At 39.1% G+C, this 14,454-nt stretch overlaps 1 protein-coding gene across 2 annotated transcripts in view; it reads right to left on the bottom strand.

Annotated features, from left to right (window-relative positions):
- Positions 1–14,454, bottom strand: part of RIPK1 (receptor interacting serine/threonine kinase 1) — a 46,828-nt gene that overhangs the window by 6,738 nt on the left and 25,636 nt on the right. For both annotated transcript variants that reach the window (XM_004753625.3, XM_004753624.3), the window contains exons 7-8: positions 11,048–11,124; positions 235–331 (exon numbers count right to left, since the gene is read on the bottom strand). In XM_004753625.3, coding sequence (XP_004753682.1) covers positions 235–331; positions 11,048–11,124 — 174 coding nt within the window. The remainder of the gene's footprint in view (positions 1–234; positions 332–11,047; positions 11,125–14,454) is intronic.

Here is a 14,454-nt window from a genome sequence, read left to right as displayed (position 1 = left end):
CTGGTATATTAGGCCTCTTAGGTTCAGGATGCTTTGTGATTTTGGTGAATACACTGTTATTTAGTATTTCAAATATATGTATATTACTCCCAAATACATTATAAATTCCTTTAAGGCAGGGCCTAAATTTTATAGCTTCTTCTGTTTCTTTACAGTCATGAAGAGTATTTTCTAGAAGAGAGTGAATGCATGAACAAGCAAGTGAATACATTACTTTCAATCATAGGATGTTACCTGAATTTGACCTGCTTGGAGGTATTGCTGTACAGTCAATCTGGAGAGAATGCATTCTCTTCACAAATGAACTCTGGTCTGGGTCTGGATACTGTTTCTGTAATTAACAGCATAAATGTATACTTTAGTATAAATAGTAGAAAATAGTTCCAGAAAATTCTTATAAGAAAAATGAATCTTTTCAAATGGTAGAGATTTCATATAGCTCTTACAAGGAATAAAGCTTTTTTAAAAAATAAACTTTCCCCCCCCAAATATCCAAAACAAGCTTAAAAAGAAGAACGAATTTGGAGGGTTCAAACTTCCTGATTTCAAAACTTACTATAAGACTACAGTTATCGAAAAAGTGTGGTATTGGTCTAAGGACAGGCAGAGACCAATGGAAGATAATAGAGAACCCAGAAATAAACCGGTGCATAGCCCACTGATTTTCAGCAAGGGTACCAAGACCATGCAATGGCAGAGCACAGTATATCCACACCTAAAAGAATGAAGCTGGACCCTTACCCTTAATACATACAAAAATTAACTCACATGGACCAAAGACTGAAGCTTAAGTGCCCAAACCATATAAACATTAGGAGAAAACATAGGGGAAATGATTCATGACATTCAATTTGACAATAATTTCTCAGATAGGACAGCAAAAACATAGGCAACAAAATAAAAATAAATAAATGCGACTACATCAAAATTAAAACCTCTGTGCATCAACGGACACTATCAAGAGAGTGAAAAGATAACCCACAGAATAGGAGAAAAATATCTGAAATCATATATCTCTGATAGGGGATGAATATCCAGATTATATAAAGAATTCGTGCAATTCAACAATAAAACATAAATAACCCAATTCAAAAATGACCAAAGGATTTGACTAAACATTTCTCTAAAGAAGATATACAAATGGCACATGAAAAAAGACTCAACATCATGAGTCATTAGGAAAATACTCATCAAAACCATCATGTAAGATATATATGACTTCACACTCATTAGAATGGCTATTATTTCAAAAACAAGACAAAACCCAGAGAATGTACAGTCTTTTTGAGAATGTAGAGAAACTGGAACCTGGTGCATTGCAGGTGGAATGTAAAATGGCAGGGCCATTATAGAAAACAATTTGATGGGTCCTCAAAAGTTAAACATAGTATTATCACACAATGTAGCAATCTGCTCTTATGTATATACCCAAAACAACTGAATGGAAGAGCTCAAAAAAAAATTGTACACCAATGTTTCATAGCAGCATTATTCATAGATAAAAGGTGGAAACAAATCAGTATCCATCACAGTTGAATCAATAATCAAACTGTGATAAACACATAAAATGTAGAATTATTCAGTTTTAAAAAGGACTGAAGCTCTAACACAGGCTACAAAATGGATGAACCTTGAAAACATTATGCTTGGTGAAACAGGGTAAACACAAAAATACAAATATTGTCTGATCCCCATGTCTGTAAGGTACCTAGAAGAGGCAAATTCATAGACAGAAACTGGAATTAAGCATTCCCAGGGGCTGGAAACCCTTATTTTATAGGAATTGAGTTTCTGTTTGGGATTTTTAAAAATGGATACTAGCAGTGTTTGTACAAGATTGTGAGTGTACTTAATGCTACTGAATTGTACACTTAAAAATGGGTATGATGGTGGGTGCCTGGGTGGTGTGGTCTTTTAAGCGACTGACTCTTGGTTTCAGTTCAGGTCGTGATCTCCATGCATGAGATCGAGCCCTGTGTCAGTCTCTACTGTCAGCACCCAGTCAGCTTAAGACTCTCTCCCTCTCCTTCTGCCCTCCCCCATCATGTGCACACACATATTCTCTAAAATAAATAAATCGTTTAAAAAGAAAAGAAAAAAATGGGTAAGGTAGCAAGTTTTATGCTACATATATTTTACCAAAATATAAAAAAGTAGAAAAAGAGGGTGCCTGGGTGGCTCAGTTAGGCTCAGGTCATGATCCCAGAGTCCTGGGATTGAGTCCTGCATTGGGCTCCCAGCCCCATGGGAAGTCTACTTCTCCCTCTGACCTTCTCCCCTCTCATGCTCTTTCTCACTGTCCGTCTCCCAAATAAATAAATAAAATCTTAAAAAAAAAAAAGGAGATAAAGAAATTCTTTTTTGCTATAAAAGTGGTATTATCCATTATTGAAAATATAGAAAAGATACAGAATTATATTTAAAAAGAAACTACATTTACTGCCTCCATTTCAAGCACAAAATTAACATTTTGGTATTTCCTTTAAGTTTTTTTCTTAGTCATATTTTCATTTTGTTTTAATATGTAGTGTTTCTGTTAGTCTTCAGTTTTAAATTTTTCTAAGTTCTATTGTGATTTCCTTTTTGATCCACAGGGCATTTAAAAATATATTTCTTGGGACACCTGGGTGGCTCAGTCAGTTAAGCCACTGCCTTCTGCTCAGGTCATGATCCCGGGGTCCTGGGATCAAGTCCCACACAGGGCTCTTAGCTCAGCAGGGAGCCTGCTTCTCTCTCTGCCTCTTCCTGCCACTCTGCGTCCTTGTGCACGCTCTCTCTCTCTGACAAATAAATAAATAAAATATTTAAAAAATATATTTCTTGGGCCCTGGGTGGCTCAGTGGGTTAAGCCACTGCCTTCGGCTCAGGTCATGATCTCAGGGTCCTGGGATCGAGTCCCGCGTAGGGCTCTCTGCTCGGCAGGGAGCCTGCTTCCTCCTCTCTCTGCCTGCCTCTCTGCCTACTTGTGATCTCTGTCTGTCAAATAAATAAATAAAATCTTTAAAATATATATATATATATTTCTTAACTTCTTTTTTTTTTTTTTAAAGATTTTATTTATTTATTTGAGAGAGAGACAGTGAGAGAGAGCATGAGCGAGGAGAAGGTCAGAGGGAGAAGCAGACTCCCCATGGAGCTGGGAGCCCGATGCGGGACCCGATCCCGGGACTCCGGGATCATGACCTGAGCCGAAGGCAGTCGTTCAACCAACTGAGCCACCCAGGCGTCCCTATTTCTTAACTTCTAATCACACGAGATTTTCTAATTTTAAGATAACTAAAATAAAATTGGAGCATAACTAAATAACTAAATCAGAGTATAACTAAAATAGAATCAGAGAAAATTCTTTATATGATTACCATCTTTTATTTTTTTATTTGTTTTTTAAACATTTTATTTATTTATTTGACAGACAGAGATCACAAGTAGGCAGAGAGGCAGGCAGAGAAAGGGGAGAAAGCAGGCTCCCTGCTGAGCAGAGAGCCCAATGTGGAGCTTGATCCCAGGACCCTGAGATCATGACCTGAGCCAAAGGCAGAGGCTTAAACCCACTGAGTCACCCAGATGCCCCATGATTACAATCCTTTTAAATTGGTTGATAATTGTTTTATTTCCCAAGACATGGTCAATTGTAAAGTATGTTCTGTATGTTCCTGAAAAGCCTTTAAAAGTAAGCATTCTGCAGTTATTAAATGCAGCGTTTTATTTATTTCCATTCAGTCAAATGTTAATCATGTTCTTCAAATTTTCTATATCCTTACTAATTTTTTTGTCCATTTGTTCTATCAGTAAGAAATCTGTATTAAAATCTCCAATTTGTCTATTTCTCCTTTGAGTTTTGTCAAGTTTTGTTTTGTATATATTGAAACCATGTTATTAAGGGCATATACATATTTAAAGCTGCTATTACCTTCCTGGTGAATTGAACTTTTTATCATTATGAAATATTCCTGACTACTATGGTAATGCTTTTTAGCTTTAGGGACTATCTGTCCTTCCTGATGGCCTTTGGATGCCCAAGAATAGTTTCCATTGGATACCTCTCCTTTTGGAGTAGGTATCCCTCAAAAGTGGTAATTCTTGACTCATTTTGTATCTTGATTTTAAAACTCCATATACCTGTCTGTTTTATTTACTGTAGTCTTCCCCTCATGATTATAGCAGCATGTTGCTGTAAGACTTATGCCAGCAACTTGTTTCCTAAGTATGCATGTAGGGAAGGTCTTTGCTTCTCTTACTTAGCTGTTAACAACCTTTGACATACCTCTTGGGCCTCAGACACCAAATCCGCTTCAGGTTGAGGTAGATTTGGCTCCCATCTGTTGCTTAGTGTGAGGGAACCAGGGGGAGGAGCCAACACTTGTAACTGTGTTAGGTTAGCATTTTCTTTTTCCTGTGACTTATTCATTTATTTTTTTTCTGTTTTTTAATTTTTTTTAATTTTTTATATTTTATAAACATATATTTTTATCCCCAGGGGTACAGGTCTGTGAATCGCCAGGTTTACACACTTCACAGCACTCACCAAAGCATATACCCTCCTCAATGTCCATAACCCCACCCCCCTTCTCCCAACCCCTCTCCCCCCAGCAACCCTCAGTTTGTTTTGTGAGATTAAGAGTCATTTATGGTTTGTCTCCCTCCCGATCCCATCTTGTTTCATTGACTCTTCTCCTACCCACTTAAGCCCCCATGTTCCATCACCACTTCCTCGTATCAGGGAGATCATATGATTGTTGTCTTTCTCTGCCTGACTTATTTCGCTAAGCATGATACGCTCTAGTTCCATAAATGTTGTCGCAAATGGCAAGATTTCATTTCTTTTGATGGCTGCATAGTATTCCATTGTGTATATATACCACATCTTCTTGATCCATTCATCTGTTGATGGACATCTAGGTTCTTTCCATAGTTTGGCTATTGTGGACATTGCTGCTATAAACATTCGAGTGCATGTGCCCCTTCATATCACTACGTTTGTATCTTTAGGATAAATACCCAGTACTGCAATTGCTGGGTCATAGGGCAGTTCTATTTTCAACATTTTGAGGAACCTCCATCCTGTTTTCCAGAGTGGTTGCACCAGCTTGCATTCCCACCAACAGTGTAGGAGGGTTCCCCTTTCTCCGCATCCTCGCCAGCATCTGTCATTTCCTGACTTGTTGATTTTAGCCATTCTGACTGGTGTGAGGTGATATCCATTGTGGTTTTGATTTGTATTTCCCTGATGCCGAGTGATATGGAGCACTTTTTCATGTGTCTGTTGGCCATCTGGATGTCTTCTTTGCAGAAATGTCTCTTCCTGTCCTCTGCCCATTTCTTGATTGGATTATTTGTTCTTTGGGTGTTGAGTTTGCTAAGTTCTTTATAGATTTTGGACACTAGTCCTTTATCTGATATGTCATTTGCAAATATCTTCTCCCATTCTGTCAGTTGTCTTTTGATTTTGTTAACTGTTTCCTTTGCTGTGCAAAAGCTTTTGATCTTGATGAAATCCCAATAGTTCATTTTTGCCCTTGCTTCCCTTGCCTTTGGCGATGTTCCTAGGAAGATGTTGCTGCAGCTGAGGTCCAAGAGGTTGCTGCCTGTGTTCTCCTCAAGGATTTTGATGGATTCCTTTCGCACATTGAGGTCCTTCATCCATTTTGAGTCTATTTTCATGTGTGGTGTAAGGAAATGGTCCAATTTCATTTTTCTGCATGTGGCTGTCCAGTTTTCCCAACACCATTTATTGAAGAGGCTGTCTTTTTTCCATTGGACATTCTTTCCTGCTTTGTCGAAGATTAGTTGACTGTAGAGTTGAGGGTCTATTTCTGGGCTCTCTATTCTGTTCCATTGATCTATGTGTCTGATTTTGGGCCAGTACCATGCTGTCTTGATGATGACAGCTTTGTAATAGAGCTTGAAGTCTGGAATTGTGATGCCACCAACTTCGGCTTTCTTTTTCAATATCCCTTTGGCTATTCGAGGTCTTTTCTGGTTCCATATAAATTTTAGAATTATTTGTTCCATTTCTTTGAAAAAGATGGATGGTACTTTGATAGGAATTGCATTAAATGTGTAGATTGCTTTAGGTAGCATAGACATTTTCACAATATTTATTCTTCCAATCCAGGGGCATGGAACATTTCTCCATTTCTTTGTGTCTTCCTCAATTTCTTTCATGAGTACTTTATAGTTTTCTGAATAAAGATTCTGTGCCTCTTTGGTTAGGTTTATTCCTAGGTATCTTATGGTTTTGGGTGCAATTGTAAATGGGATTGACTCCTTAATTTCTCTTTCTTCTGTCTTGTTGTTGGTGTAGAGAAATGCAACTGATTTCTGTGCATTGATTTTATATCCTGACACTTTACTGAATTCCTGTACAAGTTCTAGCAGTTTTGGAGTGGAGTCTTTTGGGTTTTCCACATATAGTATCATATCATCTGTGAAGAGTGATAATTTGAATTCTTTGCCGATTTGGATGCCTTTAATTTCCTTTTGTTGTCTGATTGCTGAGGCTAGGACTTCTAGTACTATGTAGAATAGCAGTGGTGATAATGGACATCCCTGCCGTGTTCCTGACCTTAGCGGAAAAGCTTTCAGTTTTTCTCCATTGAGAATGATATTTGTGGTTGGTTTTTCATAAATGGCTTTGATGATATTGAGGTATGTGTCCTCTATCCCTACACTTTGAAGAGTTTTGATCAGGAAGGGATGCTGTACTTTGTCAAATGCTTTTTCAGCATCTATTGAGAGTATCATATGGTTCTTATTCTTTCTTTTACTGATGTGTTGTATCACTTTAACTGATTTGTGGATGTTGAACCAACCTTGCAGCCCTGGAATAAATCCCACTTGGTTGTGGTGAATAATCCTTTTAATGTACTGTTGGATCCTATTGGCTAGTATTTTGGTGAGAATTTTCGCATCTGTGTTCATCAAGGATATTGGTCTATAGCTCTCTTTTTTGATGGGATCCTTGTCTGGTTTTGGGATCAAGGTGATGCTGGCCTCATAAAATGAGTTTGGAAGTTTTCCTTCCATTTCTATTTTTTGGAACAGTTTCAGGAGAATAGGGATTAGTTCTTTTTTAAAATTTTGGTAGAATTCCCCCGGGAAGCCGTCTGGCCCTGGACTTTTGTTTGTTTGGAGAGTTTTAATGACTGTTTCAATCTCCTTACTGGTTATGGGTCTGTTCAGGCTTTCTATTTCTTCCTGGTTCAGTTGTGGTAGTTTATATGTTTCTAGGAATGCATCCATTTCTTCCAGATTGTCAAATTTGTTGGCGTAGAGTTGCTCATAGTATGTTCTTATAATACTTTGTATTTCTTTGATGTTAGTTGTGATCTCTCCTCTTTCATTCATAATTTTATTTATTTGGGTCCTTTCTCTTTTCTTTTTGATAAGTCTGGCCAGGGGTTTATCAATTTTATTAATTCTTTCAAAGAACCAGCTCCTAGTTTCGTTGATTTGCTCTATTCTTTTTTTGGTTTCTATTTCATTGATTTCTGCTCTGATCTTTATGATTTCTCTTCTCCTGCTGTTCCTTCTCCATCTCCTTTAGGTGTAGGGTTAGGTTGTGTACCTGAGACCTTTCTTGTTTCTTGAGAAAGGCTTGTACCGCTATATATTTTCCTCTCAGGAATGCCTTTGTTGTGTCCTACAGATTTTGAACTGTTGTATTTTCATTATCATTTGTTTCCATGATTTTTTTCAATTCTTCTTTAATTTCCCGGTTGACCCATTCATTCTTTAGAAGGATTTCTCCATGTATTTGGGTTCTTTCCAAACTTCCTTTTGTGGTTGAGTTCTAGCTTTAGAGCATTGTGGTCTGAAAATATGCAGGGAATGATCCCAATCTTTTGATACCGGTTGAGTCCTGATTTAGGACCGAGGATGTGATCTATTCTGGAGAATGTTCCATGTGCACTAGAGAATAATTTGTATTTTGTTGCTTTGGGATGAAATGTTCTGACTATATCTGTGATGTCCATCTGGTCCAGTGTGTCGTTTAAGGCCTTTATTTCCTTGTGGATCTTTTGCTTGGATGATCTGTCCATTTCAGTGAGGGGGGTGTTAAAGTCCCCTACTATTATTGTATTATTCTTGATGTGTTTCTTTGATTTTGTTACTAATTTGTTTATATAGTTGGCTTCTCCCACGTTGGGGGCATAGATATTTAAAATTGTTAGATCTTCTTGTTGGACAGATCCTTTGAGTATGATATAGTGTCCTTCCTCATCTCTTATTATAGTCTTTGGCTTAAAATCTAATAGATCTGATATAAGGATTGACACTCCTGCTTTCTTCTGATGGTAAATTCTTTTCCACCCCCTCACTTTAAATCTGGAAGTGTCTTCGGGCTTAAAATGAGTTTCTTGGAGGCAACATATAGATGGGTTTTGTTTTTTTATCCATTCTGATACCCTGTGTCTTTTGATTGGGGCATTTAGCCCATGAACATTCAGGGTAACTATTGAGAGATATGAATTTAGTGCCATTGTATTGCCTGTAAGGTGACTATTACTGTATATTGTCTCTGTTCCTTACTGATCTACCACTTGTAGGCTCTCTCTTTGTTTAGAGAACCCCTTTCAATATTTCCTGTAGAGCTGGTTTGGCATTTGCAAATTCTTTCAGTTTTTGTTTGTCCTGGAAGCTTTTAATCTCTCCTTCTATTTTCAATGATAGCCTAGCTGGATATAGTATTCTTGGCTGCATGTTTTTCTCGTTTAGTGCTCTGAAAATATCATGCCAGCTCTTTCTGGCCTGCCAGGTCTCTGTGGATAAGTCAGCTGCCAATCTAATATTTTTAGCATTGTATGTTACAGACTTCTTTTCCCGGGGTGCTTTCAGTTTTTTCTCTTTGTCACTAAGACTTGTAAATTTTACTATGAGGTGACGGGGTGTGGGCCTATTCTTATTGATTTTGAGGGGCGTTCTCTGAACCTCCTGAATTTTGATGCTCGTTCCCTTTGCCATATTGGGGAAATTCTCCCCAATAATTCTCTCCAGTATACCTTCTGCTCCCCTCTCTCTTTCTTCTTCTTCTGGAATCCCAATTATTCTAATGTTGTTTCGTCTTATGGTGTCACTTATCTCTCGAATTCTCCCCTCGTGTTCCAGTAGCTTTGTACCTCTTTTGCTCAGCTTCTTTATTCTCTGTCATTTTGTCTTCTATATCACTAATTCTTTCTTCTGCCTCATTTATCCTAGCAGTGAGAGCCTCCATTTTTTATTGCACCTCAATAATAGCTTTTTTGATTTCAACTTGGTTAGATTTTAGTTCTTTTATTTCTCCAGAAAGGGCTTTTATATCTCCCGAAAGGGTTTCTCTAATATCTTCCATGCCTTTTTCGAGCCCAGCTAGAACCTTGAGAATTGTCATTCGGAACTCTAGATCTGACATATTACCAATGTCTGTATTGGTACTTCGGTACTGCCTCTTGTTCTTTTTTTTGTGGTGAATTTTTCCTTCTTGTCATTTTGTCCAGATAAGAGTATATGAAGGAGCAAGTAAAATACTAAAAGGGTGGCAACAACCCCAGGAAAATATGCTTTAACCAAATCAGAAGAGATCCCAAATCGTGAGGGGGGAGAAAGGGGATAAAAAGAGGTTCAAAAAGAAAGAAAGAAAAACAAGAAAAAGAAAAAAAAAAGAAAAGAAAAGAATTAAAAAAAGAAAATGAATAAAGAAAAATATAAAAAAGAAAAATATATATATTAGATAAACTAGTTAAAAACGTTAAAAAAGAAAAGGGTAAAAGTTAAAAAAATTTTAGCAGAAAAAGAGAAAAAAAATGAAAAAGAAAAAATTAAATTAACTGCAAGACTAAAATAATCACAGGGAGAAAGCCATGAGTTCCATGCTTTGCTTTCTCCTCCTCTGGAATTCTGCTGCTCTCCTTGGTATTGAAACCTCACTCCTTGGTAGGTGAACTTGGTCTTGGCTGGATTTATTGTTGATCTTCTGGGGGAGGGGCCTGATGTAGTGATTCTCAAGTGTCTTTGCCCCAGGCGGAATTGCACCGCCCTTACCAGGGGCTGGGCTGAGTAATCCGGGCTGAGTAATCCGCTCGGGTTTGCTTTCAGGAGCTTTTGTTCCCTGAGCGCTTTCTGTAGAGTTCCGGAGGACGGGACTACAGATGGCGGCCTCCTGGTCTCTGGCCCGGAGGAGCCGAGAGCCTGGGGCCCCACTCCTCAGTGCGCCCTCAGAGAACAGCGCCCAGCTACTCCCATCTGCCTGACCTCCGGCCGCGTTCCAAGCTCACCGAGCCTGCGACCGGTTCAAGGTAACCCCGAGCTGTGAGCTTACTGTCGGCTCTGTCTCTGTAGCTGGCTTTCCCGTTTCAATACCCGCAAGCTCTGTGACACTCAGACACCCCCGATCCTTCTGTGACCCTGCGGGACCTGAGGCCACGCTGACCCCGCATGGGCTTCGCCCCAGTTTAGCCTCTGGAGCAATGTCCCTCAGCGGAACAGACTTTTAAAAGTCCTGATTTTGTGCTCCGTTGCTCCGCCGCTTGCCGGGAGCCGGCCCCTTCCCCCGGGGTCTATCTTCCCGTCGCTTTGGATTTACTTTTCCTCCAGTCCTACCTTTCAGAAAGTGGTTGTTTTTCTGTTTCCAGAATTGCTGTTCTTCTTCTCTTAGATCTGCCGATGGATTTGCAGGTGTTTGCAATCTTTAGATAAGCTATCTAGCTGATCTCCTGCTAGCTGAAGTAGTCTCAGCCTGCTACTTCTCCGCCATCTTGACTCCTCCCGGGTTAGCATTTTCTTTTTCTGTTCTATGACTCAGCAAATATAATTCTGTTGGCTTTCTGTCATTCAAGAATTCCTCAAAATGACCAATCCACCTATGGTACTTTTAATTCTATTCCAGTGAATGGGTCCAATATGCCAACTTGATGATTTCTGTATAAAATTGCTAATTTTGTTACACGTGGTTATCAAGCTCGCTTACCTCAAAGCTTGGTAACAAATTATATTGCTTTGATTTTCAAGATTGATAATATATATGCTTTAATATGTTGTTAATGCATTGAGTACCTGCTAGGTTACCTACCTTTAAACTTGTCACATCGTCTTCTACATTTTCTTCTAATTGATCTACATAAAAAGGCCTAAATTTTTCTTCAAGGCCTGTATTAAAAAAATAGTACTTTAAACTTCTTAGGTATTTTCTAAAGTAAAATTTAAATATTAGTAATCTATTATCTTTGAATTACTTACCTTAATCTGTGGACAGAGCAGTAAAACAAAACTTTAATGCCAGATCACTAACTTACATGAAGAGACTAATAAGCCTAATAACTAGGGGTACAGAAGGAGGGACAAAATAACACTGGAAACCAGGAGATGCTGCCTAATAGCATGTTTCTGCAGCTGTAACACAAAATCCTATCTAATATAAATTCCTCTCCAAGTCAACAGGGGTGGACAGACTGTTTGTTTCTCTCTCTCTGGAATCAGAATTATTATAGGACAGAATACTTAGTATAGGGATTTGATATAAAGACTTAAAAGCTGCTAGTCTTAAAAGAAAAAGGCAACTTCCACTTTCAGGAAGATGGAGTAGACATACTTTTCCTCATTTCTCCCTCTAAGCACAAGAACCCCCTTGATATCACACATGAAAACAAACATAAAAAAGAGTCTGAAAGGAGGAAAGGAAAGAGCAAACCAACTAGGGACTTTGGGATCGGAAAGACATGGTGATGACTTCACCAGGATTTCTTTTTGCCTCTAAGATCCCAGACAAGGAAGCTGACAACAAAACAATAAAAACAAAACAAAACAAACAAACAAACAAAAAACCCCTAACAAAAACCTGCTCTTTCTAGCCAAAGGACAAAGCAAGGGGTAGCCTAGGAAGACAGAAGACCTTTAGTCAATAACCATTCTCCAGCCAAATATCACAGAAAACACTGTGGCTCCACTCTTAACTCACCAGCAAAGGCCAAGTAAGGAGACCTAAGACTTCCAACCTCATGCAACAGTAACAGGATACTCCAATACCCCCCCAGGGTGATGTCAGAGAAGGCCAAATGGGAAACCAGGGCTACCCTTCCTGCCAGATGGTAACGAGCCCCTCCACTCCATGGTATCAATGGACTATGAGCGTAAACTGGACTCAAAACCTTACTTTGCAGTAATAAGGCACTCCCACCCATTCTAATGGAGAAGTGTCAGGAGAGGCCCCACAGGGAGTCACAACTTTCACATCCACTGCAGTGTCCATAGAGACCAGGTGGACTCCCCTGGAACTTCCGCCCTGACCAGTACAAATAAAGAGCCCCCGCCCCAACTCAGGTGTCAACAGGGCTCAGTAGAAAACCTAGACTTCTACCTGTCAAACAGGGTGGCAGCGCCTTCCATTGCCAAAGCCATGTCAGAAATGGCCAGGTAAAAGAGAAAGCTTGAAGAAGATCCAGAATTTCCTAACATTGTATGAAAATGTACAAGTTTCAAAAGAAAAATCACTCATCACACTAAGGACAAGGAAGATCTAAAACTGAAGGTAAAAAGACAATCAATAGATCCCAATGGCAAGATACCAGAGATAGTAAAATTCACTGTTTAAAACTTTTTAAACAGCCACGATACAAATGCTTCAATAAGCAATTACAAATAAGCTTAAAACAAATGAAAAAAGAGGGACACCTAGGTGGCTCAGTCAGTTAAGTGGTTGCCTTCGGCTCAAGTCATGACCTCAGAACCCTGGGATCAAGTCCCCCATTGGGCTTCCTGCTCAGCAGGGAGCCTGCCTCTCCTTCTGCCCACCATTCCCCTTCTTATGCTCTCTCTCTCTATCAAATAAATAATCTTAAAAAAAAATAGGAAGTCTTAAGAAAGAAACAAGATATAAAAGAAAGTTCAATGAGATTTTTGAACTGAAAAATATAGTAAACCAAAATGGATGAGTTCAACAGCAGAATAAAGGGGAAAAGGACAATCAGTCAGCTGAAAAACAGAATGAAAGAAATAAACCAACCTGATCAAGAGAAAGAAAATAAACTGTGGGAAAAAAAGTGTAGAGAGCCTCAGGGACAAGTGAAACTATAACATAAGATCTAGCATTTTTGTTATCCCTATCTCAGAAACGATAAAGACTGAAAAAAGTACTCTAAGAGATAATGGCTGAAAGCTTCTCAAATTTAGGAAGAGACATACACCTATAGATTCAAAAATCAAAACAAAACTCAAACAGAATAAACCCAAACAAATTCATACCAAGACCAATAATAATTAAACCTCTGAAAGATAAAGAATAAGTTGTGAAAGCACCCAGACAAAAAAAGGGATTTCTTAACTAAAACCATGGAGGCCAGAGTATGTGGCGCAGTATTTATTAAGTCCTAAAAGAAAGGAACTGTCAACCCAGAATCCTATACCCAGCAAAAAAATCCTATAGAAATGAAAGTAAGCTCGAGACATTCTCAAATGAAGAAAAACTATGATAATTTGTCCCTAGCAGACATACCCTAAAAGAATGGCTAAGGGAGGGCGCCTGGGTGGCTCAGAGGGTTAAGCCTCTGCCTTCGGTTCAGGTCATGATCTCAGGGTCCTGGGATCGAGTCCCGCATCGGGCTCTCTGCTCAGCAGGGAGCCTGCTTCCTCCTCTCTCTCTCTCTCTGCCTGCCTCTCTGCCTGCTTGTGATCTCTGTCTGTCAAATAAATAAATAAAATCTTTAAAAAAAAAAAAAAAAGAATGGCTAAGGGAACTTCCTAAACAAGAAGGAAATGATAAAAAATGATACCTTGGACCATCAGGGAGGAAGAAAGAACACATGTGGTGTAATTAAAAAATAAATATCTGTTCTTTCTCCCAGCTTCAGCTGATTCATGGCAGGGAGCTCTCAAAATCCCTGGGATCCCCTAAGCAGTAAGAATGTCTTTTCTATGTTAATGAGACAGCTCCTGGCTAGAGGGATGAGGTAGAGAGGCTAGATAGCTTCAGGATGGGAGCTTGTTACCAGAAACACCTAGTTATGATTATAAGATTGGAGCTTTCAGTACCGCTCTTTGACCTCCAGGGAGAGGAGAGGGACTAGAGATTTAGTTCAGTCACCAATGACCAGTGATTTAATTAATATTGCCTACCTAGTGAGGCCTCCATGAAAACCTCTAAAAAATGGGGTTTGGAGAGCTTCCAGTAGTGACTACGTTGAGTACACTGTTGGGAAAGTGGCATGGGAGCTATGTGGCACACCAATCCCACCACCAATAACTTAATGAATCTCTTCCTTTGGCTGTTCCTGAGTTGTATCCTTTATAATACCCCAGTAAATGTAAATAAAATGCTTTCCTGAGTTCTGTGAGTTCTAGTGAATTATTGAACCTTAAGACGGTTTTATGAGGACTCTCAAATTTGTATTTTGTGGAGCAGAAGTGTGGGTAACCTGGGCATACTATCTGCACCTGGTGTCTAAAGTGGAGACAATCTTACAGCTGGGCTAAGCCCTTAAACCT

This window comes from Mustela putorius, unplaced genomic scaffold (assembly GCF_011764305.1).
Source record: "Mustela putorius furo isolate JIRA1106 unplaced genomic scaffold, ASM1176430v1.1 tig00003870_pilon_pilon_pilon, whole genome shotgun sequence".
Lineage (NCBI taxonomy): Eukaryota > Metazoa > Chordata > Mammalia > Carnivora > Mustelidae > Mustela > Mustela putorius.
This window is presented reverse-complemented; position numbering and strand designations above follow the sequence as displayed.